Source organism: Blennius ocellaris (genome assembly GCF_963422515.1).
Source record: "Blennius ocellaris genome assembly, chromosome: 10".
Lineage (NCBI taxonomy): Eukaryota > Metazoa > Chordata > Actinopteri > Blenniiformes > Blenniidae > Blennius > Blennius ocellaris.
The window spans coordinates 5,726,780-5,748,856 of NC_137659.1; the positions used below are offsets into that span (position 1 = coordinate 5,726,780).

The 22,077-nt window shown below is 44.2% G+C and overlaps 2 protein-coding genes across 3 annotated transcripts in view; both read left to right on the forward strand.

The window, feature by feature from the left end:
- The first annotated feature begins 298 nt into the window (after positions 1-298).
- On the forward strand, positions 299-16,345 carry mpz (myelin protein zero). Of its 2 annotated transcripts, none has more exons than XM_080503213.1 (6): positions 299-532; positions 1,814-1,980; positions 6,220-6,433; positions 7,258-7,387; positions 7,882-7,924; positions 12,676-16,345. In XM_080503213.1, the coding sequence occupies exons 1-6, from the start codon at positions 487-489 to the stop codon at positions 12,760-12,762; spliced, it is 687 nt and encodes a 228-aa protein (XP_080359339.1). In that variant the 5' UTR covers positions 299-486; the 3' UTR covers positions 12,763-16,345. The 2 variants fall into 2 exon arrangements, with proteins under 2 accessions (XP_080359339.1, XP_080359340.1); XM_080503214.1 differs by having other exon boundaries at positions 301-532; positions 12,362-16,345.
- Positions 16,346-20,279: 3,934 nt separating this feature from the next.
- atp1a2a (ATPase Na+/K+ transporting subunit alpha 2a) overlaps positions 20,280-22,077 on the forward strand; it is a 47,071-nt gene continuing 45,273 nt past the window's right edge. The window contains exons 1-2 of the mRNA XM_080503204.1: positions 20,280-20,373; positions 21,259-21,333. Coding sequence (XP_080359330.1) covers positions 20,362-20,373; positions 21,259-21,333 — 87 coding nt within the window. The 5' untranslated portion in view covers positions 20,280-20,361. The remainder of the gene's footprint in view (positions 20,374-21,258; positions 21,334-22,077) is intronic.

Genomic DNA, 22,077 nt, shown 5'->3' on the forward strand with positions numbered 1-22,077 from the left:
TAAAATTCTCCCTCAAATCGCTCACACCGTCCTCATCTGACAGACTGTTTTCACAATGCTGCAAAACAACCCGCAAGTTCACTCTGTTCGGTCCCCGTTTATCCAGTTAGTTCACCGGTTACCGTTGTGGCACTGGTACAGAACTCCTGGATTTTTTTTTTTCTCCACCTTGGGAAGACAATGTGTGCTAATTTAGAAAGAGGGAAGTGGTGTGGATGCAGCAGGAGGAGGGTGGAGGAGAGGAGGAATGGGCCGGGCCGGGCCCTGGCCAAGGGGTGTGGTTGGGTATAAACCAGGGGACAGTGGGTTTTCTGTTGTTGTCCCGTTTTGAAGCCCTCTGTCCAGGCATCCTGCACCCCTGCACTCGCTTTCTCTCTTTCTCCTTCCACATCCAGCACTCCCTCCAGAGAGGGACTCTCACTCCGCAGACTCCTGTCACGTCTTTGGCACCGGTCTTTTGGGAGCTCCACAAAGAAGCCAGAAACCATGCTGACGTTCTTGGCGCTGACGTCGGTCGTCCTCCTGGGAATAGGTAACAAAAAAAAAAAAAAAAGTATTTTAATTTCACACTAATAAGCTCTCAAAGAAGCTCAGAATGGATTTCATGTATTTGAAGAGAAGATGTACAAATTATCCTTCCCCTGTTTTGGGGTTAAAGGTTAACTGAAGATATGTCAGAGATGTCTGTGTGTTATTTTAGTTGATTGCTTATCAAAAAACTAATGAATTTAATTTGTTTAAAAAAGGTTAATCACCTTGGTTCTGTACAATGAAATGGACAATTTATTTTATTTTTGATATTTACCCTCTTGATCACACCTAAAAAGGCAAAATGGTCTCCTGTAATCTACAGTGTTTATAGCATGTTGTAAATGTCCATCTGCGATGCCCTCATGAAGCAGGTGCTTCCAAGCTTGTAGAGTTAAACGAAACTCGCATTATGACTTTTGGACTGAGGTTTTGTTGGAGATTTGGCTCTCGTAGCAGACGACTCACGCTCATCTTTCCCTCTCTGATACTCGCAGAGTTTAGTGGGGATTTTAATTAAATATGTCAAGTGTGATTTCATTGACAAGTCCTGTTGGGGGCTGGCGATTGCTCGAGGATGCTCGCGGTGTGAACTTTACTCTCCGGGCGTGGAGACAGACGGGGAACGCTTTGGGGGCATTAGTGTTGATGTAGCTGTGTGAGCAACTGTGACTCGTGGCGGCCCATTCACAAGTGGACGGGGAACAATGCAACAGTGACATTGTCGAGTCGAGCGGCTCCCGGGGGGGGAAGATCCGTGCGCTCGTTTGAGATGCCGAGTGCATTTTGGAGGGAAGTAAAATATAGATTTTTTTTTTTGCAGCCAGAACCAAATTAACATTGATCATTAAATATTATTCAAGCATAAACAGTGCACATGATTAGGCCAACATGATCCATATTAATGGAGAAAATGAGGTTCCCTTTTGACTTTTAGAGACTTACAAAAATATTGCGGTAATAACCCAAATATTTACGGAGCACACGCTCGAGTCGACGGCATATTTTACACCACTGAATGTGCAATTTATTGACGTGTGTCTGCATGTGTGTTTAAGTATGTGGAATTAATTTGATGAGTGTCAGGAGGATGAGCAGATGTTTGCAGAGCTTGACAAATAATTTCAGAAGCAGAAAACTCATAAACAACCTGTATTATGCAATCCAAATGTACAAAATTTGCTGATGCCAAAAAGATCTGATCTTATTTTAGTTTTCAGATCAGTGCCTCTCTGGGTCTTGAGTTTGCCAGTGAGTCACTTCTGTGTGCTTTTGTGTCTCCCAGTGCCCGAGCCGTCCCAGGCCATCGTGATCTACACTGGCTGGGAGCGTCATGCCCTGGTGGGCTCCGACATCCGGCTGTCCTGTTCGTTCTTCTCCTGGCGTTGGACCTCGGAGGACGTCACCTTCTCCTGGACATACAGGCCTGACGGCTCGCGGGACAGCATTTCCGTAATGCACACTCGACACAGCAACACACCGATAGGTTTACAGCTTGTAAATAAACCGAGAATTTCAATGCGGCCGCTGCCAAATAGCACTTGATGAGGCCATTGTTGAATAAATTGAAAGCTCTACAAAGAGTTTACAGCCCACGGCGTCGCTGTTTAGCTTCACCCGCCCCCACCCTCCTTCATCGTGGTGGTTTTCAGCTGCAGCTGGCAACTGGTTGAATTTAATAAGAAAAACTCAGTTAACCCCACAACAAAATACCTGTCAAGATCGACGCAGCAGACAGATAAAGACAGCAGGTTAGTTGCTGTATTTCGCTGCTCATCTTTCGTGTAAATCTGAGTGACATTCTCCTGGTCCCACTTGAAGCTAACCTTTTTTTTTTTTTTGCATTCACTTATAAATATTGAAAGAGGAAAAAAAACACAAACAGGCTTTCTTCGCTCCAACAGAGATCGAGACCTGCCAACAATGACTAGTCTTCTGCTGGAAAACAAAACAAAAGTGTTTCTTTTTTGTTTTGCATTTGCTTTCAAAAGCTCCACTGCTACCAGGCACAAGGAGGCGCTAAACTTTAGTCAGAGGAGGAGGCGGTGGATTTCCAATGCCACGTGATCTGAAGACAGACGCTCTTTTGATGCAAACAGCTCTGAACTTTAGCGGCAGATTTTGGTTCACTTGTCCATCCGTCTTCTCGTTGGCTTCATCCAACTTCATGCCGATCACGGCTGACTATGGACAAACTCAGGTTACATTCTGGATAAGAGCTAATTCAGATAACTCGAAATCACGCCAACATGCAATCCAGAGGCTCTAATTAACCTTAAACAGAGTATTCATATTATGGGAGGATGAGCCACGCGTTGGGTGAATAAGGTTTTTCACATTACATTGTATTATTTATTGTTTATAGCCTTAAGCCAGCTTTCATTTTGACCTTTGTGTGTATGTATTTATAGTGTGCAACTGTCACAATCGGTAGATTGATTTTGCATGAAAGCTTATTTAAATTTCCCATTATGACATTACACCTAATAATAAATGCAGTAATTATCAAAATACCCAATAGTATTAACATATTTCAAAGCAATCATGTTGATAAAAAGCATCACGAGCCTCAACGCGAATTGGGAATCTTCCTCTATACCTAAAAAAAAAAAAAAAAGAAGCTAAAAACATTTAAAATACAGGACTGTGTCAACATCTCAAACGTCCTCTCAGGCTAATACTACTTTATTCCAACATGTGTATCAACTAAAAGAAACTTTCTCTCCTAATCTTGCGACTCCTCTGGCTGCCTCACTGGCCTCCTGCTCTTTAATTCCATTCCTTTTCGGCCTTATCGTCCTGCCATCTCTCTAATCTCTCTATCTCCCCATCCTGACTGTGCCTCCCTCTGTCCACCTCCCTTCATCTCCTCCTCTCAAGCCCTGCCTCCTTTGTCGTTCCCTTCCTCCCTCATTATGTCCTCCGCTCATCTCCTTCGCCTTCATCTGTCTCCCACCGTGGCCTCGCTTTGAAACTAGATTTCACTTCTTATTTTTTTTGTTTTTTTTCCCCCCTGCACTTATCTCCCTTCGCTCATTCCGTTCTCTGCCTGGACAGATTTACAGTTCTATACGTCTATCTGTTTCCACTGTGCACTTGTCCTTTTCAAGTGTCTTTCCTGATTCCTCACATCTTCATATGGCATGAAAGTTTCTCGATTTGCTTCCTTGCAATTAGACTTCTTTATATTCTGAGGTACGCCGAAACATTAAAATACAATTTGACCTTGACCTTGCAGAGTCATGAACGATGCACATATTAAAGCTAAAGCTTCGCCCAAAAATCAATAAGCATCATGTTTTTAAAGATCGATTCCTGGTGACGGCACTTTTATTAGTTGTCATCATTTTAGAAGTCCTGTCAGGTGGTCTGGGTATTATTTTGATACTGGTTTGATATTTATGAAGAACAACAATACTTGGTTTTTGGAAACATATTTAAACTTTTATAGATATCTCGCAGTGAGAAACTTGGATTGGACACCAGGACTTCTCCCTCAGCAGAGATTGTGGAACAGTTTAAAATGAGGAGCCGTCTTTCAAGAAAAAAAACAACACAACCCCAGATGAATGCTAATGTTCCTCTGTAACACTGTGTGCTTCACATTTTTGTCAACATTATTGAGCATTTATAGCTTGCTTCCAGAGTCCCAAATGGCCCCCAAAAGGAAATGTTATTGCAGGTTTAAATGAAAAACTTAGAGAAATAACGACCTATGTTTGGCTGGTTCCTAAAACTTTTTGTCTGTTTCAATGAACTCAAAGTTCCTTTACAATTTAAAGACAAGATGAGTCCTCGATTTGGTGCATTTAAGTCGTTAGTAAACTACCGTTTATCTGTTTTGCCACTAATAAATTGGTGGGGTATTCATCAATAATAAGATCTGGCTCATGGACATCACTGCCGTAGTAAATGCTTCTTCTGCACATGCTCAGTAGATGAACAGCACCAACAAGGGCAGCCTCCATGTCACGACTCCCAGTTCATATCCTCCTGGGACTGTATTAACGATCCAATTTGTTTGTCTGCCCATATGAATGTCCATGTACTTGCCAGTGTTGATGTTTATATGATGTTGTTCTCTGTACACATGTGTGTGGTTCCTAGTGGCCCTGCATGAAACCGACATCATTTTCAGCTTTTCTGCCATTACCGTGGAAACAGACATCATTCCAGGAAGCATAAATCGTTACTTATAGGTTCTCATGTATATTTCATAACAAGCAGAAACATTGACATATACGACAGCTAAATACTTTTACAGATATACAAATAGGTTATTAAATATGTACTGAGATACATTTGTACATTTTTACATAGTTTTTTAGACCTAGACACTCACATTGATAGTTCTTCAATAGATCTGATTTTCACATAGTTAAATAGTTAACTACGTGTGTTTTCACTTCTCAGTTGGAGAAAAAAGTGCAACCAATTTGAAATTTATTGAAAATTTTAGTAGTCTTTAGAAGTCATTCTCATTTGTCCATGGCGTTTCTACAATCTCCCGCAAGCAACTACACTGTTCTTCTTCACAGAAAAAATTTACCTCAGCGTCAGACGTAGGCAGACACTCCTTGACGATACTAGTTAAGCCTTGCTATTATTACGCAGAGCCACCTCTGGCCTTGGGGGGGTTGACATTCCTTCTCACTGCATTGCCTGCTTTTGTAGCACTGTGTGACTCGGGATGTATTTGTAAACATGCATAGTGGATAAATACATACAATTCAAGTTGTTTAATACGCGCTCTTCACTGGAAGCAGTGGCATTATTGCACAAGCACACAAGAAATAATGTTCCCAGAGCTGAGATTGTGACAAACGCAACTTAATATTTGTTCCTGCAGTGGAAATGTAGCAAGAGAAGCAAAGGTCTTCAAAATGTTCCCCTCGCTTCCTTGGGGAAATTTCATGCCATGTGGTGTTTTTTTTGGTTGTTGTTTTGTTTCGTTATGTTATCAAGAATACAAATACAACCACATTTTGCTATTTCGTGGATTCAGTGTCTGAGAACATTTTGCTTTTCTGCAAAAATGAGATTTGAGGAAGGTTTGTAGAGTATGGCCGGTTATTTTATTGATCAAATAATAAAAATGAAATGCAGCTGAATCTTTAACTGTCACACAAAAGCAAAAGAGGACAAATTATTCCACATGTCAACATCAATGAAGTCAACTGCAGCAATTACCTTTCAGAGTGAACTGGTCAAAGACGTTAAGATAATTTATCAAACAATTTCATTTGTTTAAGAGAGTGTCAACGGGATATATCGAATAATGATTGAAGGAACCAGAAGTGTTGAGCCCAAGGCTGCTCTGATAACTCACAAATCAGGCGATGCCGATCAACATTGATCTGGTGACTTCCTGGATTCATTTTAAAATTAAAAGCTTTTGTTCTAAATGTACGTAGTTTTCAAAATGTTGACCTGTAAAAGTGAAACTTTTCTGAAACAAAAACACGAAAATGATTCCTTTTCTCTTGAAGCATTCTTGTGTAAATGGGGCCTAAATTAAAGAAATTATACATTTCTTCTTTATATGACTTTGTGGAATTTGTTAATTAAAAACAGATAATTTAGAATGGATGTATTTTAGTAAGTACAGTTTCCTTTGCTCAGATGGTACTGACATAAAACTCAGCCACATGAACTACCCTTTGAGCCCAATGTTTTCTCTGTCCTGTAAAGATCTTCCACTACACTGGCGGCATGGCCTACGTAGACAACAAGGGCCCCTTCAGGGACAGGCTGGAGTTCGTGGGAAACCCGGGCCGCCGTGACGGCTCCATCCTGATCAAAAATCTGGATTTCAGCGATAACGGCACCTTCACCTGCGACGCCAAGAACCCCCCTGACATAGTGGGCCGACCCTCCAACGTCCGCCTGCTGGTATTTGAGAAAGGTGGGCGAGCGTAATGAATCTTGCACACAAATCAAATCCCCTGCATTGTGTTACATCTGTGTGGAGCCATTAGCTTTCCACTCAGCCTGTGTAGCAGATTTTGGTGATTGTTTTTGTTCTTATCAGAAGCCAACCGTTCTGAATTGTTGTTGTAGCCATTCCAAAGTCTGAAATTAATCTCAATTTTTGTCTTTGCATCAAACCGGCGCAAGCGCTCGGCTCAAACCAGCCGCCCTGCCTCATTTGGAATTCCTCCCACCGCCTGTTAAATGAAATCAATTACAATTTTATCTCTTTCTCTATTTGAGATTGCTATCACTGCCTCCTTTTCACTTCCCTCCGTATTCTCCACCCATTTCTCTTTCTCTCCCCCATTGCCATCGTCTTCCTTTTTGCCTCCAACTTTCTCCCTCCGCGACTCCATCCCCAATCTCACCTTTACTCTTCCTTATCTCTCCATCTTTTCATCTCCTCCTCTGACACCACTGGGTGTGCATCCTTCATCTTTCTTTCAATCTTTACTTTACCTTTTTTTTTTTTTACCGCTTCCTTCTTTTTTTTAAACTTTCATCTCTTATTCTCTCTCTGTTGTAACTTTGTTTTCACCTTTCTCTCCCACCGAGTTCCTCCCTCCTATTGACAGTATTTTTTCACAGCTCCTTTTTTTTCTCCCTTCCTCTTTCCTCCCTTGCACTGCCAACCTCTACCTGCCACTGTTCTGGAACCTATTACTTCTTTTCATCCTGAAATATCACCGAATTGTTGATCCTTAGCCCTCCCTTCTCACCCCTCCCCGTCTTCTTTCTCCACTCGTTCGCCCACAGTGCCCATCCAGGCTGGCGTGATCACTGGAGCCATCATCGGCGTGGTGTTGGGCCTGCTGGTGCTCATTGTGGTCATCTACTACCTGATGAGGTTCCTGGTGGCACGCCGGGTCTTCAGCCTCAGTGTCAGGTCAGTGCCCGGCCCGTGGCCGGTGGCCCTCTGCCAGTTTTGTCTCTGCCAGGGACTGGAGCTGAGGCCCGAGCCAATCCCTGGCACCGACACCTGCGTGGCCAAGCTGGCGTAGCTGCTGCGCCACGGTTTGATTTGGTCAGGTGTGTGAGGTTTGGGTTTGAAGGGAGCCAGCTGGAAAGAGACGGCTAATGATCTCTCGTTCGCGTTTAATTGATAAACAGTATAGGTCCAAAGCAACGTGGGTTAGAAGTGGTAGAATGCAGGGTTCTCGGCGGATAATCCCCTCCATCATGGAGGTGGATCCGTCATCTGGCTTATACCTGTCGACACTGATGAGACACACTTTGCACCCGAGGGTGGTGTTTGAGACAGAGCCAGTAGATTAGGTTGATGTTCTCTTTATAATAGCTGCCAGGCAATGCTGCCCTGTGACCACTGGAGGGAGAGATGGATTCGATATCCTGACATTGTCTTTCTTTTGTCCCCTCCAGCAAACATGGCAAGAAAAAGAAAGAGGGATCACAGCAGAGACAGGCAAGTTTACCCCTCTCCTTGCTGCTTCTTACACTCCCCCCTCTCCTTCCTCCCTTTTCTTTCTCCCCCTTCTATCCTCTTACGCCTCCTCACATATCCAGTCAACAACACCAAATGCAACAGATTGGTTTGCTGTCATGTTCCGGCGCTATTAGTAAAGTGATGTCCTTTTGGAGAGATTACAATAGCATTCAGTGTTTTGAATGTTTGGGCTCAGGAAACGTGTTGTCAGAAGGAATATTCATCCATTCGTTTGCGGAGCCGCCGCACAAAAGCACACGTCCAACATGACAGCGCAGAACGGCACAGTTTCATAATCGCATTCCCACAATGCCAGTCCCAAGCAGCTCCGGCATGCCCTCGCACTCAGCCGACTCCTCCTCACTGCAACATATCAACAGCAAAATAACACGTCATTCAGACTCAGCCCAGCAAAAACACTAATAACAGTCTTCATGCTCTTAAAATTCTTGTGCCGTCTCAGCATCCGAGGTGCTTTAAAGCTTCTCTCTCTTTCTTCGGCGCGGTTGTCACCCCTTCAGCTCCCTCTGGGGGAGGGGGGGGGGGGGGGGGGGCAAATAGTATGGTGCCAGCAAACAGCCACAGGGCAGAAATCAAACCAGCCACTGTGAAATGGTCGAGGCCAAGTTACGGCGCTGATGCTATTGCTGTACTGAATGGGACTGTGATTTGCTCGCAGTAGGAAAATGGACAGGAGCTGCTGATTTTGCTCACTGGGAGTCAAATGAAAATCACTGGGCCTATTATGGTTTGAGCTGTTATCAGTGGTTTTACTCTGCTGCACGCTGAGGATTTAGGGTATACCCCCCCCCCCTCACCACCACCACCACCTTCTCCTCCTCATGGGAGTGTGATAGCCTCAAGTGGTGGATTAATCAGACATTTTGGTGGCTTGTATTCTTTTGTGAATACAAGGCACCAGGGCAAGTTCTGTTTGATTACTCCGTGGTAACGTGGGGGCTGGATGGTTGCGGGGGTGTATTGTAATCGACTGTACGCTTTGCATGCTGATAATGGAGGAGAAAAGAAAAAAAAAGAAAAAGGGAAAGTCAAGGGATTTGAGTTCAAGGCGTTTTCCACAATCAAACCACAGCTTTGAAACGAATCGCAGGTAAAGATATTCTCACCGGCTCATCAAAGGTGTTATTGTGACAGTGATTCGTTTCGCCGCCGGTGGAAGCTCACGTGAAGACGAGGCGGTGAGGGCGGCAAGCTTAGTGGCGCACCATCTTGCCCCCGTGGCGTAAACCTAGGGGGTGACACCAGCGAGGGCCAACGCTTCCTCCTATCTCCGAGAAGTGCACTCTTTTTCATCTCCCCGGAGCCGCACTTCCTCCTTCTGTCTTCTTCTTTCCTTTCTACTGTTGTGTGATTGTCAGGTTATTCTTGAGCTGCAGTCAGTTGCTCTCAAGTGCCTGCGGCGGGTGACAGTGCATATATGAATAAATAACTCGCCGCCAATAGGACACTGAAATATTTGACAACGTTGTCATTTACAGTTACTCTCCTGCAAGTCTCTGCCTCGATGAAAAATACACGGAGAAAACAGCTATTCCATCTGAGCTCGCACTCCTTCTTCTTTTTTTTATTTTTTTTTATTTCTATTTATTTTTTTATCTTCCTTCTGAGCTGATTTCTTTCTTGTAGCTGCGCCGCACACGGAGGACCCAGGGGATTTTTATAGCGCGCTCATAAGTGGTTGTTTGATCAAATAGCCCTTATTAGGAGGCTCTGCTGACACGACACAATTTTGTATCAGCCTCACCATCTTCGTTACTTTCTGTTTGCTGGGCTTGCACTACAAATCTCCAGAAGGCTGCGGGTGAGGAAGTGAACGAGGGAGTGAGTGAGACAGAGAGACAAAGGAACCCTGTGGTGTGTGCTACTCCCCATTAGGTGGAGTTGTGGAAGAGGACTTTACCCAGCAGCCACACACATAAGAAAGCTCCCAGGAATGAGAGCACATAGACACACTGTACCGGAATGATAATTGAGTGCATTCGGTATCGATCTGAGCTCGCGCACACACGCGCACACACACACCACCTATTCTTCTCTCCATCCCTCAATTGCCCCCGCCTTCGACTTCACTCCACTTCTCTCCCTCCCTCCGTCTATCATTCAGATTCTTTTTGTCCACCCCCCTCTTTCTTCCATCACATCGTCCACCACTTCCTTTTCTCCTCCTGACCCTCCTGCCTTTCACCTTGCTGACCATGTGAAGCGCCCCTTCCTCTGTAATTCCTTCTTTCCTTTCCTTTCCTTTCCTTTCCTTTCCTTTCCTTTCCTTTCCTTTCCTTTCCTTTCCTTTCCTTTCTACCATTCTGTCATTTCTTCCTCACACCTCCGCCAGTGAACCTCCACCTCACACTCTCTCCAGCTTCTCTCCCTCCTCAGGTATTCTGGGTTCTGATCTGCTTTGGTTACGGACAGAAAATCACTACCTCTCGCTCTTCATCTACCTCTCAATCTCCCTCCTCACCTGTCACCTTCTCTCTTTAGTATGCAGGGGGGGACGTAGCCACTTACCCAGCTATCTACCTCCCCGCCAATTCGTCCTATTTTCGCCACTGTACCTACATTTCCTTTGAAGTGTAAGCAGCCCCTGTAAGTCGGGTGGTTCTGTATTCTAGTTAAGCAGGCTGGAAGCATGTTTTATCACGATGCACACGCATCATTAGCAGCAGAAACCCGGAGCTGTCGTGGGATGTATCGTGGTAAACAACACACTGATGTATAAAGGAATGTAAGTATGATGGAAGGTAATGACGCTGGGTGGCCTGCACGGCTCTGCCGCCAAGCCGGGTGTCGGCTGCAGCGTCTGTGCGCGCGTGTGCTGCTTTCGCGTGGCACATAATTAAAGATGATATATTTTCAAATGCAATCAGAGGGGCATTATTAGTCGAAGCTTCAGTGGGTAGAAGCAGCCTCCAGTGGGTTTTCCACTGTTGAGTGAACCGATGTATTAGGAAGCGTTTGAGTCTCCAAGCCCTGTAGCACTCTTTTCTGTTCACTCTGTTTGCCCCCTGCAACAACAACAATGCACTGGACATGCGGTTCTGCCGAGTATTAAAAATGCGCAGCATTGTGAAAACCATTACATGCCAGTGAAGTTTCATTAGGCTCCATCACAGCATTATCGTGCACTTCTGATACTTTTCAATAGGTTAACTCACAGGTTAATGCACTGGAGTACAGCGGTTGTAAAGTTAAGTGTTGCCTCGACCTTATCTCCACTTGGTCCAGTCCTTTCTGATGGATTTGTTGTGCTCAAGTGAAGCCTCACTTTACTTCCTTTTACCTCCCTCCTCTTCTTCCTTTTATAGATTTCTTCGCAGAGATGTTTTTTTATGGCATCGCACAGACAATGTAAAGAATGAGTGGGAACGAATGGTTGAATTACACAAGTAGGAGTTCAATGAATTATTGAAGCTGACGTTAACCTGCTTAAAATACGCAAAGTTAGCTGAGCAGCCCTGACCATGGCTGCAGTCAGATTCAAAACAAATGGTTTTGTTTTTTATTTAACCTTTACTTCAAATATTTATTCAAGGGCTTAGTTATCTTCCTCATGGATTTCTAGTTCCCCCGGATTTGCTCTCAGTGTAATGCTGCCTCGGTTCCGAGTGTTTCTCTAAAGTCAGGACGCATGGATTTGTTGATTTTCAGGTGAAATGATGTGTGTCCTGGTTAAAACAGGCATTAAATGAGATATTCTACAGTCAGAAAGTTTGTCCCAAAGAGATGCAGCTATTTTTACAGGGTCATGCTAAAACATGCATAAAAAGATACAAAGTGGAAAAAAATAGGAGAATAAAACTGGATTTGAATAACAATAGTATAATCACTGGTATGACACTACATTGGAGGTTAAACAAATATATATTTGGCAGCAAAGCAACTCTATTTCAAATCTGAAAAAGATGTGTGATGAATAATTCAAATGGATTTTTGCATGTGGTGCTAAGATGTTCTGGATACACATCGCCGTTGTTTTAGTCATATTTAAATGGAATCATTTCACAAGTGGTAACAACACACTGGAAAATATCCACGGCGATTGTGCCAAGCTAAAGATTCAAATGAAAAATAGTCGGTTTTAAATAATAGCAAAATATTAAACATTTGTAAACAACTAGTTAATTATAAATCCAATCTGAAAAATATTATTATTTTTTTAATATATATATATGACACTGAGAACCAATTTGTATATTAACAGCCAAATATTTCAAAAGAAATTGGATATAATCCTGATCAATTTAAAGCCATGGTTTGGTCAACTGTCAATCGAAACTGTGTGTGCGTGTGTGTGGTATTGATCAATTGTCACTCAGTTGTCACAGGTGTTTGGAGCCTGCCTGCCACTGTGTCCCATCCTAACGCACGGTTACCTGTTTTGTCACCTCCTTACAGCTCTGGACACCGCCCCCTCTCACTTGTTACCCTCTCCCATAAAAGTACTTCGTATCTACCTCCTCACCTCTCTCTGCCTCTCCTCCTCCTCTTCCTCCTAAATGTGTTGTTTCTCTCCTCTTCACACACGGCTCCACCCATCCTGCTAACTCCTATCTCATCCTCTCGTTAACACACCTGTCTCACCTCTCCTCCCCGCGCTCCTCTCTCACCGTTCCTCTCTCGATCTCTCGCTCTCCCTGACGCTCCTTTCCTCCTGAAGTGACTCTCCTCCCCTGTTCTCCCCCCGTCCCCCTCTCCCTGCTCGCCCACAGGGCCCCGTGCCTGCCGCCGACCCCGCCAAGGTGAAGGCGGCCGCCTCGGAAAAGAAGAAGCAGGAGTCGCGCAAGGATAAGAAATAGGATACGGGGAGGGGCTGGGGCGGGCTTGCCGGCCGGCTGCTCCAGCCCGTGCGCCAGGCGGTGGCGAAGGCCCAGCCCAAGCAGCAGAAGCCGCAGCAGCGAGCAGTAGTCAGGAAGACAGAGAGGGCAGGGGGCGGCGGGGAGGACGGCTCGGGCCGGGTGCTGATGACCATCGAGTTGGAGCTGACGCGCAGGAACGGCGAGGAGGGGCCCAGTGGTGAGGGAGGGACGGGGAAGTCCAAACCGCTCGGCCTCTTCTCCCGCCTCGCAAATCAGCTCACCCTCAAATAACAGACCAACAGAGAGGCGTGGGAGGCCAGGGGGGGGGGGGGGGGGGGGGTTATCCAGAAACAGAGGGTAGTTCCACTCCTGAGGAGACGGCGGAGAGAGTTAAACCACAAAACCAACTTTAGTCCCACCACAACAACACCGACCTGCGTGCGTGATTAAATGAGTCAAATCGTATCTGCTCCTGTCACAGGCTGATGACTGTACACGCGGCTTTATGGGGCTGAGATCTAAGATGTCGTGATAATCTCTTACACCAGCCGGCACCCCGAGTACTTTTGTCAGGTCATAAGATATGCCATTTGAAGCGAGACCCAAAGACGACTGAGTTTGATAACAAAATCTGAAAATCTAAAAAGCCGCTCCCGAGGTTTTGCCTTTCTAGTTTCTTGCTCCTTTCATTGTGATCCTATCCACCGAAAAGCTTTCCTCCGAGTGCGTCCGATATGCGTCGCAAGTCCCCAACTGTGGGGGACAAGCCAATTTACTTTCTTTTTTTTTTTTTTTTTTCCTTTTTCCAGAGACTTCATGTCAAACGTCAACTTTCTCCTCTCACGCTGATCCCTTTTCTCTTCCCCCTGCTTTTTGCCATTTCTTCGTGCTTTCACTGTGAATTTCCTGACTTTCTTGTTCATTGAAATTACAGATCTGTATGCTAACTGCTCTATCCTGTTTCTCTTTCTCTCTCTCGTCTCTCCCTTCCCTCTTTTCTTCCTTCTGTAGATAAAGGTCTGACTTCTCCATGACTGCCTCCACTCCTCTAGTCTGCTCCCTCCTTTTCTGCCCAGCCTGACGCAGCCCCCATTATTTCCCATTATCTCTATTCTTTCAAGACAGCACTGGCTGTAAGAATAGTCCCACTATATCAGTGGCAACAGTGTCAAATAATTTTTACGATGCCTCATCCGAGACCCTGTATGCACTCATTGGGCAAACTGTAAAACTGTTTAAGGCCTAACTACGTACATAACTTCCTTAAGAGGTACCCCAAAGCCATCCCTCTGTGTTCAGAGGCCCCTGAATCTTCTCCCTTAATGTTTACGACTCAATCACACACTGAGCGGAGCTGTGAGAGCACTCTGGACTTCAGATAGAGGAAAAAAAGAGAGCGAGACAGAGTGGGAGAGGAGAGTGATAGTGAGAGAGAAATATGATTCCTGCTCTCAGCCGGCGTAGATAGAGGTTCAGGCCCTCGAGCTCGGGGTGATTCAATCCTCTCATATTTGAGCTAATGGAGGTTGTCGCTGTGTCCCTGCCCTGGCTAAAGGGGGCTATTTCTGGCCCCTATAAGAGTGCACGGGCTTACTGTAACAGCTGCACATTTTTCAGCCGACAGCAGGGGAGGGAAGGCGGGTTGGAAGAGAAAGAAGTGAGCAGTAGTGGTGCTGGTGGCGCCTACTATGTTGTTTGCGCCCGAGTGCACGGTGAGGATGTCCACTCTTGACTTGTCGGCCAGCGACTGACAACCCCGAATGACGTCACGGCCCCCGAAGGCTGGCGGATGCTCTCAGGAGTCTGACGAACGGGGCTTACCAGGAAGAGGTGCAGCTTCTGCGCTCGCAGAGTTATTTTAGGTTCAGTTAATCCGCTTGCACGTCTCTCCTCGCCAACCCAGGGCTAATTATTTTAGCGCGTGCTGGTAACGAGATATCTCGCTCTGCATCTCCCTCCATGGCTCCTCTGCTGCCTTCGCTCTTCTGTTAGTCCCTCTTCGTCTGGATTCCTGTCGTGGGAAGCATCTTCTCTTTCCTTCTAGACCCCCCCTGTTTGGTTCTCTCCGTCCTGATGTGTTTGGCTTCCTTTATCTCTCCCTCTTCCCGCCGTTTAGTGACTCTGCGCTGCATTATTCCCCCACAGAAAAGGCCTATACACAATCCACTCCTCTCTTTAAGCCTCTCCTTATCTGACTGCCAGGCCTAAAGCTCAATGCTCTGCTCCTCTCTTTTCTGTTCTTCCTCTTCCTCCGTTTTCTTCCTCTTTCTCAAACTCTGTGACAGGCATCTCTCCCTCTCTCCCTCTCCCCTCTGTCCGTCTTCGCCAATGATCGATGAACGCCCTCTCGTTTTGTCCTTCAAACGTCCCTCCCCCCCTTTCGAGGAATGTCCCCATGCGAGACCACCTTGCCTCTGTCTCTGGCCATTCACTGTCTTTTTTCTGCTGGTTTGAAAGCAAAAATGCTCTCCTCTACTGCCTGCTGGTGGAGGAGAGAAAAAAACGTGGGAAGAAATCCGCCTTTCGTCCTCACTGGAGACGCCAAACGGAAACTTATAATCTAGCTAGCTCTCTTCTGGTCGCAAATCCAAATCCTTGTTTGTTTTGTATATGTGTGTCTAGTTTAAAAGATAGATTTCATACAAAGCCAAAAGAGTCTGTCACCCTAAGTAAAGCAAATAATGTTATTCTTACATGTGTACAGACAACACATGGACAACATGTTCATCAAGGCAGGAAAGAAATGTAATTGTATTCTATAGAATATTATATTTCTGACCTTGTGTGATGTGGACGGTGCTGTGTGGCTGTCGCTGTGGTGCATTTAACTCCCGATGAAGGAAAAAGGAAGTTGTTGTGCGATGTTGCAGGGAAGAAGAGGGATGGATAGCGGTTTGGTCCGTCCCAGATTCAGCTCAGTGTGGCCGGGGAGGAAATAAAAACACAGGGGTGGAAGGTGCTTGCTGTGGGAGAAAGCTTCAGAGGAAGAGACTTATCTGGCGTGTTAAGCCCAGCCAAAAATCCATATGCATCACCACAGATAGAGCGTGCTCTTCCCCCAGAGCTTTCTTTTAAAGGTGCTCCTTCTCCAACCCTGAGCTGAAGATGGATGGCGATCTGCGAGCTTGATATGCAGGGTAGATAGTGTAGCCTTGAATGTTCCTTTAAAATTTATCGCAGGAATAGAGGTGCTAAAACCGACGTCTTTGTAACTGGAGATCTGTTTCACGAGACGCTGTTTAACTATCCAGCTGAATGGATTAGTCGGAATGTTTTCTCCTTTTTCAGCTAAAGCCACACAGACACCCGACATAAGATGAAACCGTATAAAATCGCCTGTTAAAAATGTTTCGTTTGTATGTATTATGCACCGTATTAGTCATAGTTGCACAGTAACATTCCTTCATTTGAAATGACTGGAGCTTCTTAATTTTTTATTTTTATATTTGTTTTAATGCTTGAGATAATTCAAAGGCACTAATGACTTTTGATGACTGTGTATAATATGTTGTAAAGAGAACGTAAATAAAAGAAATAAAAGCCTGAAGCGCCGCTGTTGTCAACACAAGACAAAGTAAACCCAGCTGAAAATGCCTTAAGTGTCTTTCTTTCACATCCGAGTCTGCGGCATTGTGCAAATCTGTCACGAATGTCTCTGCCTGCCAAGACTTTCATGAACGTTTCAAAAGAAGACGGTCCTTTGCAAAATGAGATAGACCACATTTGAAATATTTCAATACTCCGATGGCAGGCATATGAAATAAAACTCATTATAAAACAGCACGAACCTTATTAGCTACCTGAAGGCATTTGCACACACGCGTTAAGAACATTTTGGAGGATGTAATCTGGTGGTTTTAAATGCTGAACAATGACCACCAGGTGTTTTTTCTTTTCTTTTCTTTTCTTTTTTTTTTTTAAACACAAAGGATTTGGGTTTTTGGAATTAAAGTTTGAAGCTTTTCGGCTTCACAGTGACAGGAGGAGACTAAAATGGGTTCTCCTGTCCGTGCCCTTTGCCAGCCTACGACGTAAAAGCAATGATAATGAACTAGAACGAAACGCTCGACAACCATTTACGACCTTTTCACATTTTACACAAAACGGAGGGTAATTTCATAAAAGCTGAAATTTTGGAGGGAGTAAACGTGCAGGTGCGGGTTCAGTGAGCGCACGTAACCTTTTCGGAAACCTTTTCAGACTTTTAACTGATGCACGTGCCTGTGCTGACCTGCTGAGCTGGAGTGCCTCTGATTGGTTGATGGTAATGAGAATTTTCTCACCTGGGGTTTTCTGGATTTCAACCCCCACTAAAGTTGAAGTTTGGGGTGCAAAACTGCACCAATATTTAATCATATAACTTTTCTATAGACCATTTGGGCATCATTTTCGTCAGTCAACTTTAGTGCCCGCCCCTTGTCTCATCATCAACCAATCACTAAAGAGCAGAGCCACAACTTGTGATTCGCTGAAAGCTGATTGATTGACAGATGGAAGATTAGCTGTGTAGCTAAATAAGATAGTACAGCCTTTAACTGTAGTCAAATTATTGAAACACCATATAGAGAGGATTAAGTATGCCTATTGTAATCTATTGACGACTGATGTCACAACAGATCTATATAACATGCTAGCGTTGTTCCACAAACAAATGTGGCGTTGGCGAAGGTATGTGCTCTACCGAGTGCCTGTCCGAGTTGCATTTATTACTCTCATAGTTTTGTTTTCAGTTTTTAATCATCTGTAAAACACTTGTATATGTATAAAGGACTATTTAAAGGTATACATGGCTTTTCTACATTTGGAACTTTATATTAAATATGCCTTAACTGTGTTTTCAAGCATCATCAGTTACTATCTGTATTATCCATGTGCTTGGTTATGTGCATGAATGACTGGTCACTGGTGTCAGATGACTCACTGGACTTTTTGGCATGTCAGATATTTTGGTCTTGTCTGCCGGTACAATTGCATCAGAAATCCACTCGCTGCTGTTACAAACTGCTGCAAACGCTTCAGTGGAGGATGGACTATAGTACTATTCCTCCTCTTAAATATAAAACTAAACTTCAGAGGATTTCTCTTGTAAAATATGGATAAATCTGTATAAGCCCGACAGCCCACAATTTCTGCCGCTGCAGCTTTGTGTTGTCTCACTTCATTTGACCTATTTTCTTCCTGTTCGTTTGCATATTAAATGTCATTGTTGTCGGAAATTAATAAGGATGTTAAATGGAAAGAGAAGAGCAGTCTAATAACTTGATAAGTTATACAAATTAGTGGTGGCCTGGAGGTTAGAGAAGCGGACTTGGGATCACAAGTTCACAGGTTTCAATCCCATAGATGACAGGTCACCACTTTGGGTCCCTGAGCATGACCCTTGACCCTCATCAAATCCCTGGAGCGACGTAATGTGGCGGCACCTCCGTATCCCAGGAATAGGATGTGTCAGTGCAGAAAAAAGGAATTTGTCCAATGTGATTAAGGAAGTATGATTAGACACTTAGATTAGTCAGACAGTCAGTGAGCTCGTTGAATTAGCAGAACCACATTTGGAGGTAAAATGAGGGTGCATTCTCATATTTTATCGTGTGTTATAAAACAATTGTTTTGCTTTATTTTTTTTTTACTTGAAAAGAACTTCTTATGAAATATTTGGTGAATCTTTCAATTTTAATCCAAAAGTTATTAGTTTTATAAAGTAGTGCATAGTTATGTGACTATAACTCTTTGACTTACTGCATTTCAACTAATTACTCTAATTAAGTAATTAGTATTTTTTTTTATGCTTTTATAAACATCATCATTATTATTATTATTATTATTATTATTATTATTATTATTATTATTTACTTGTTACTCCAAGGAGTTGCAGAGCTGCTCTCCCCCTCTGGCCCACTCACTAGGCTGATTATTAGCTTTTTAGCATTAGCATTATTCAAAGCTGTTGTCTCTTGGAAGAGCACTTAAATCTGTAACTTTATTATATATTTTTGTAAAGGCGCCTCATTATCTCTGCGCTAACTTGTGAAATGTGTCACACAATAATTAAAATGAATTTAATGCCTGTTTCTACAGCACTTGTGATGCATTAGCAGCCTTAAATAAAAACCTTTGAATTAAAACTTTTAAAGTGTTTTGTTGATTTGGCGCAGAGTATGTGTGATGAAAATGTCTATATTTTTACAAAACCAAACAGTTACTATGAAAAATTACTATAATCTCAACATAAGGCCGATTTTGATGAGAGCGTCTGGTGAAAAATACAGTGAAATGTCCCAAAAGAGTAACAAGTTTGTTTGAGAGCAACTACGAAGCTAATTCATGGCAGCATCACCAATGCCTCAACTCAGGTCACAGTGTTATGTTATGGCTGCCACGCTTAAGAAATTTGTTAAAAAATCAATGTTTTAAGGGGGAAATGTTTATAATTTTCTTGATGGTTCGGTGGTTTGATTCGAGCCTCTTGAGTGCTGGTTTTGGCCCACAGTTTCATCATTTAATTTTCTCCATCCCTTGGAGACAAGACAAAATGTCTAATCAGCTGTCTGTCAGTTAAAACATTAACATTTATCTGAACATTTGCGGATTTAGACTCTCTCAAATGAAGCCTTTCTTACACAGAATTAATTTTTTCTATTTATATCTTGCGCTCCCAACAAGCTTAATGAACATATATCCTCGGGGTTGAAAGACGCCCTTCCCTGAGATGACACCCTGGAAGGAGCTCACTACCAGGGCTTACACCTACACCAGAGTATGCAGCTCATACGGGATTAAAGGCACTGCAATGTAGGAAGAGCCAAAGCATGAAATCAGCTCTAAAGAAACTATAAAACTCGTACCGAGACATTCGACGCTTATTTGACACAGAATCACTCGCTGCATCTGTTGTGTGGGCGCGGTGGTCATGACCCACCTTATGTTCTCTATATGGTCGACTTTAATTGCGGTATTGTATCGGCCACCACAAGTTACTTTGATTCCACACAAACAAACAAACAAAAGAAAAATATTGCAGTCCTATAGCACAACAGTTTGTCTCAACACATACACGCACAGATACTGTATTTTTCACAGACTGATGACTCGGTCAGAACCCAAACGGCTCAACACTCTGCTGCCTTTTCATTATAAATCTTGGGGGCGAATATCGGTTCCTCATTATCATGTTTATTATAAATACTGTACGTTATGCGGAGAGCAAGGTTTCATTTGTGGCGTTGACAGCGGTGATTGATGAGCTGTTGTTCTCCACGGAGCTGTGTGTGTTGTGAGGGGTTGTAGGCTGGGGGGCATGTTAAGCAGGTGCAGGTACAGAAACCACCCCCTCTGTTGGGGTATGTGCTGGGGGAGAGTGGTAAAGAGGCCCTGGCATGGGACAGGGGAAGGTTGGTGAATGTTGAGGTGGGGGGGGGTTATGGGGCTCGGTTTACAAGCAAGACCGGAGGGGATGGGATGGATGTTTGAGCGTGGGGGAGCCAGGCCCAAAAAAAGCTACCAGTGGCTCCTGCACGTGGGGGTGGGAAGTCTCACAGCTGCTCGGGCCCCTCGGTGCTGTCATTCATAGTGTAACCTGCCGGCGACTGGACGTTCAGCATGGGAAAAGGGGTAGGCTTTCTTTTTTTTTTCTTTTTTTTTTCCTTTTCTAACAAACACTGAAATAACTTTGATTTGCTGTTTTTAGGAGCTGAATGAATTAGTGTAGGTTCTCTGTTCACACTGTGGAGTATGTACAGTAAGAGCATGTGGCGCGGTCATGCATCATGGAAAATAACAGTGATTCCATATCGCTGAGCGTCACACTGCTGTCATGTTTTTTCTTTTTTCCTTTCCTTTTTTTTTTTTAAACAGTTCCATCTCACAATGATAGTTTTCCTACTCAATAAGTTTTGTTCCCAGCTCGCCGTGTATTTGGGTAATTACGTAATTTTGTTTTTATTCTTTCCATCAGGCCTATTCCATTTAGCTTTATGGGAGGACAGCCTGGTAATCTTCCCCACTCACAGTGGGGGGGAAATTGCTATGCCAGACACATTTCAGGCACTCTACCGGCTCTGTGCTCCCTCTTTGGCTCTTTTTGATTACTTTTTCACTGTGTCACTGGCTCACATGCTCCCCTCATTCTCGCTCCCCTCGCTGACATGCACACGTGCTGCTCAGAGCAGAGTGACAGCGGCAGATGATTTCCATGATGCGCCATTCTTCCAACCGTTGGTGACACACACTCACTCTCGTTCTCGTAAATGGGAAACTCGCACTATGAGGAAAATATTTTCTCCTCCATATTCAGTCAATGGCTTGCTAACGGTGCCAGGAGCCCGGAATGAACCAGTGTACACAAAGTCCATTGTGCTCACACCCGTGCTTGTAAAATGCAGCTATAAATGTAAATGGCTAAGCACAATGTGGCCACCGAGCATGACACTTTTCCCCACTTATTTCAGGTTTAGCGTAACAGCCTGATGTATGGTAATCTCTCCCTTGTCCTCCTAGTGTGGCGGCGAGAATGGAGGGAAAAGGAAGAAGAAGGAGAGGAATTTGGATGAGCTGAAGAAGGAGGTGGCCTTGGTAAGAAAAACAAGCTGTCAGCGCTCCATCTCGCGCTCACTCGGCACAGTGATTGATTCCATTGCTGCGGCTCCCAAATGATCCCCGAACAGCGCTACGCCGAAGACACCAGGTTATTCAACAAGGCTATAAATGAAAACAGTGGCCCGTAAACAAAATGGCAATCCAACCTCTTTAGTGTTAGTCAGTTGCAGATGAGTCCTAAGCCAGCCTGTCTTCTTATCCGTTCAACCCCCCCACCACCCCCAGGCTACTCTTCTTTGTACTCAGAAACATACTGAATAATTTGTGGGCCACCAGCAGTGTAGTGTAGATTTTTTTGTAGTTGTTTGAGGTGCTGTCAAAACGCAGCCAAGCGATGTCCGTGAAAACTGGGCTAAGTTTTCCTGCTCGCGCTACCTCTGATGAAGAAGCTCCTGTCAATTATCAACTTGGCCTGTAACTGATTAAAGCAAAACGTCTCTTTGATACTGTCAACGCCCGGGATAAGTTTTGTGATTAAGTGTTAAAACTGGCTTTTATCCGCCTCCCTCATACACTTTTTCAGTTTGTGATTTTCTCACAGGAATCCTTTCAACCGCCATCAGACAAGGGCTGATCAATACTGCGTGCAGTGGCATATAAATAAAAGCTAACTGCTTAACTGTTTTCGTGAACACTGGAGCATGGCGTTGATTGTGGCCAAATTACTCCAAGTCATCTGAGGCTGCCGTTGGGGAAGAAAACAATGGATTTCTCCTCCAC

Coding starts and splice junctions, on each gene's coding strand:
- mpz (XM_080503213.1), top strand. CDS start 487: ATGCTGACGTTCTTGGCGCTGACGTCGGTCGTCCTCCTGGGAATAG. Junction 6,434..7,257: donor CCTGCTGGTATTTGAGAAAG/GTGGGCGAGCGT, acceptor GTTCGCCCACAG/TGCCCATCCAGGCTGGCGTG. Junction 7,925..12,675: donor AGGGATCACAGCAGAGACAG/GCAAGTTTACCC, acceptor GCTCGCCCACAG/GGCCCCGTGCCTGCCGCCGA.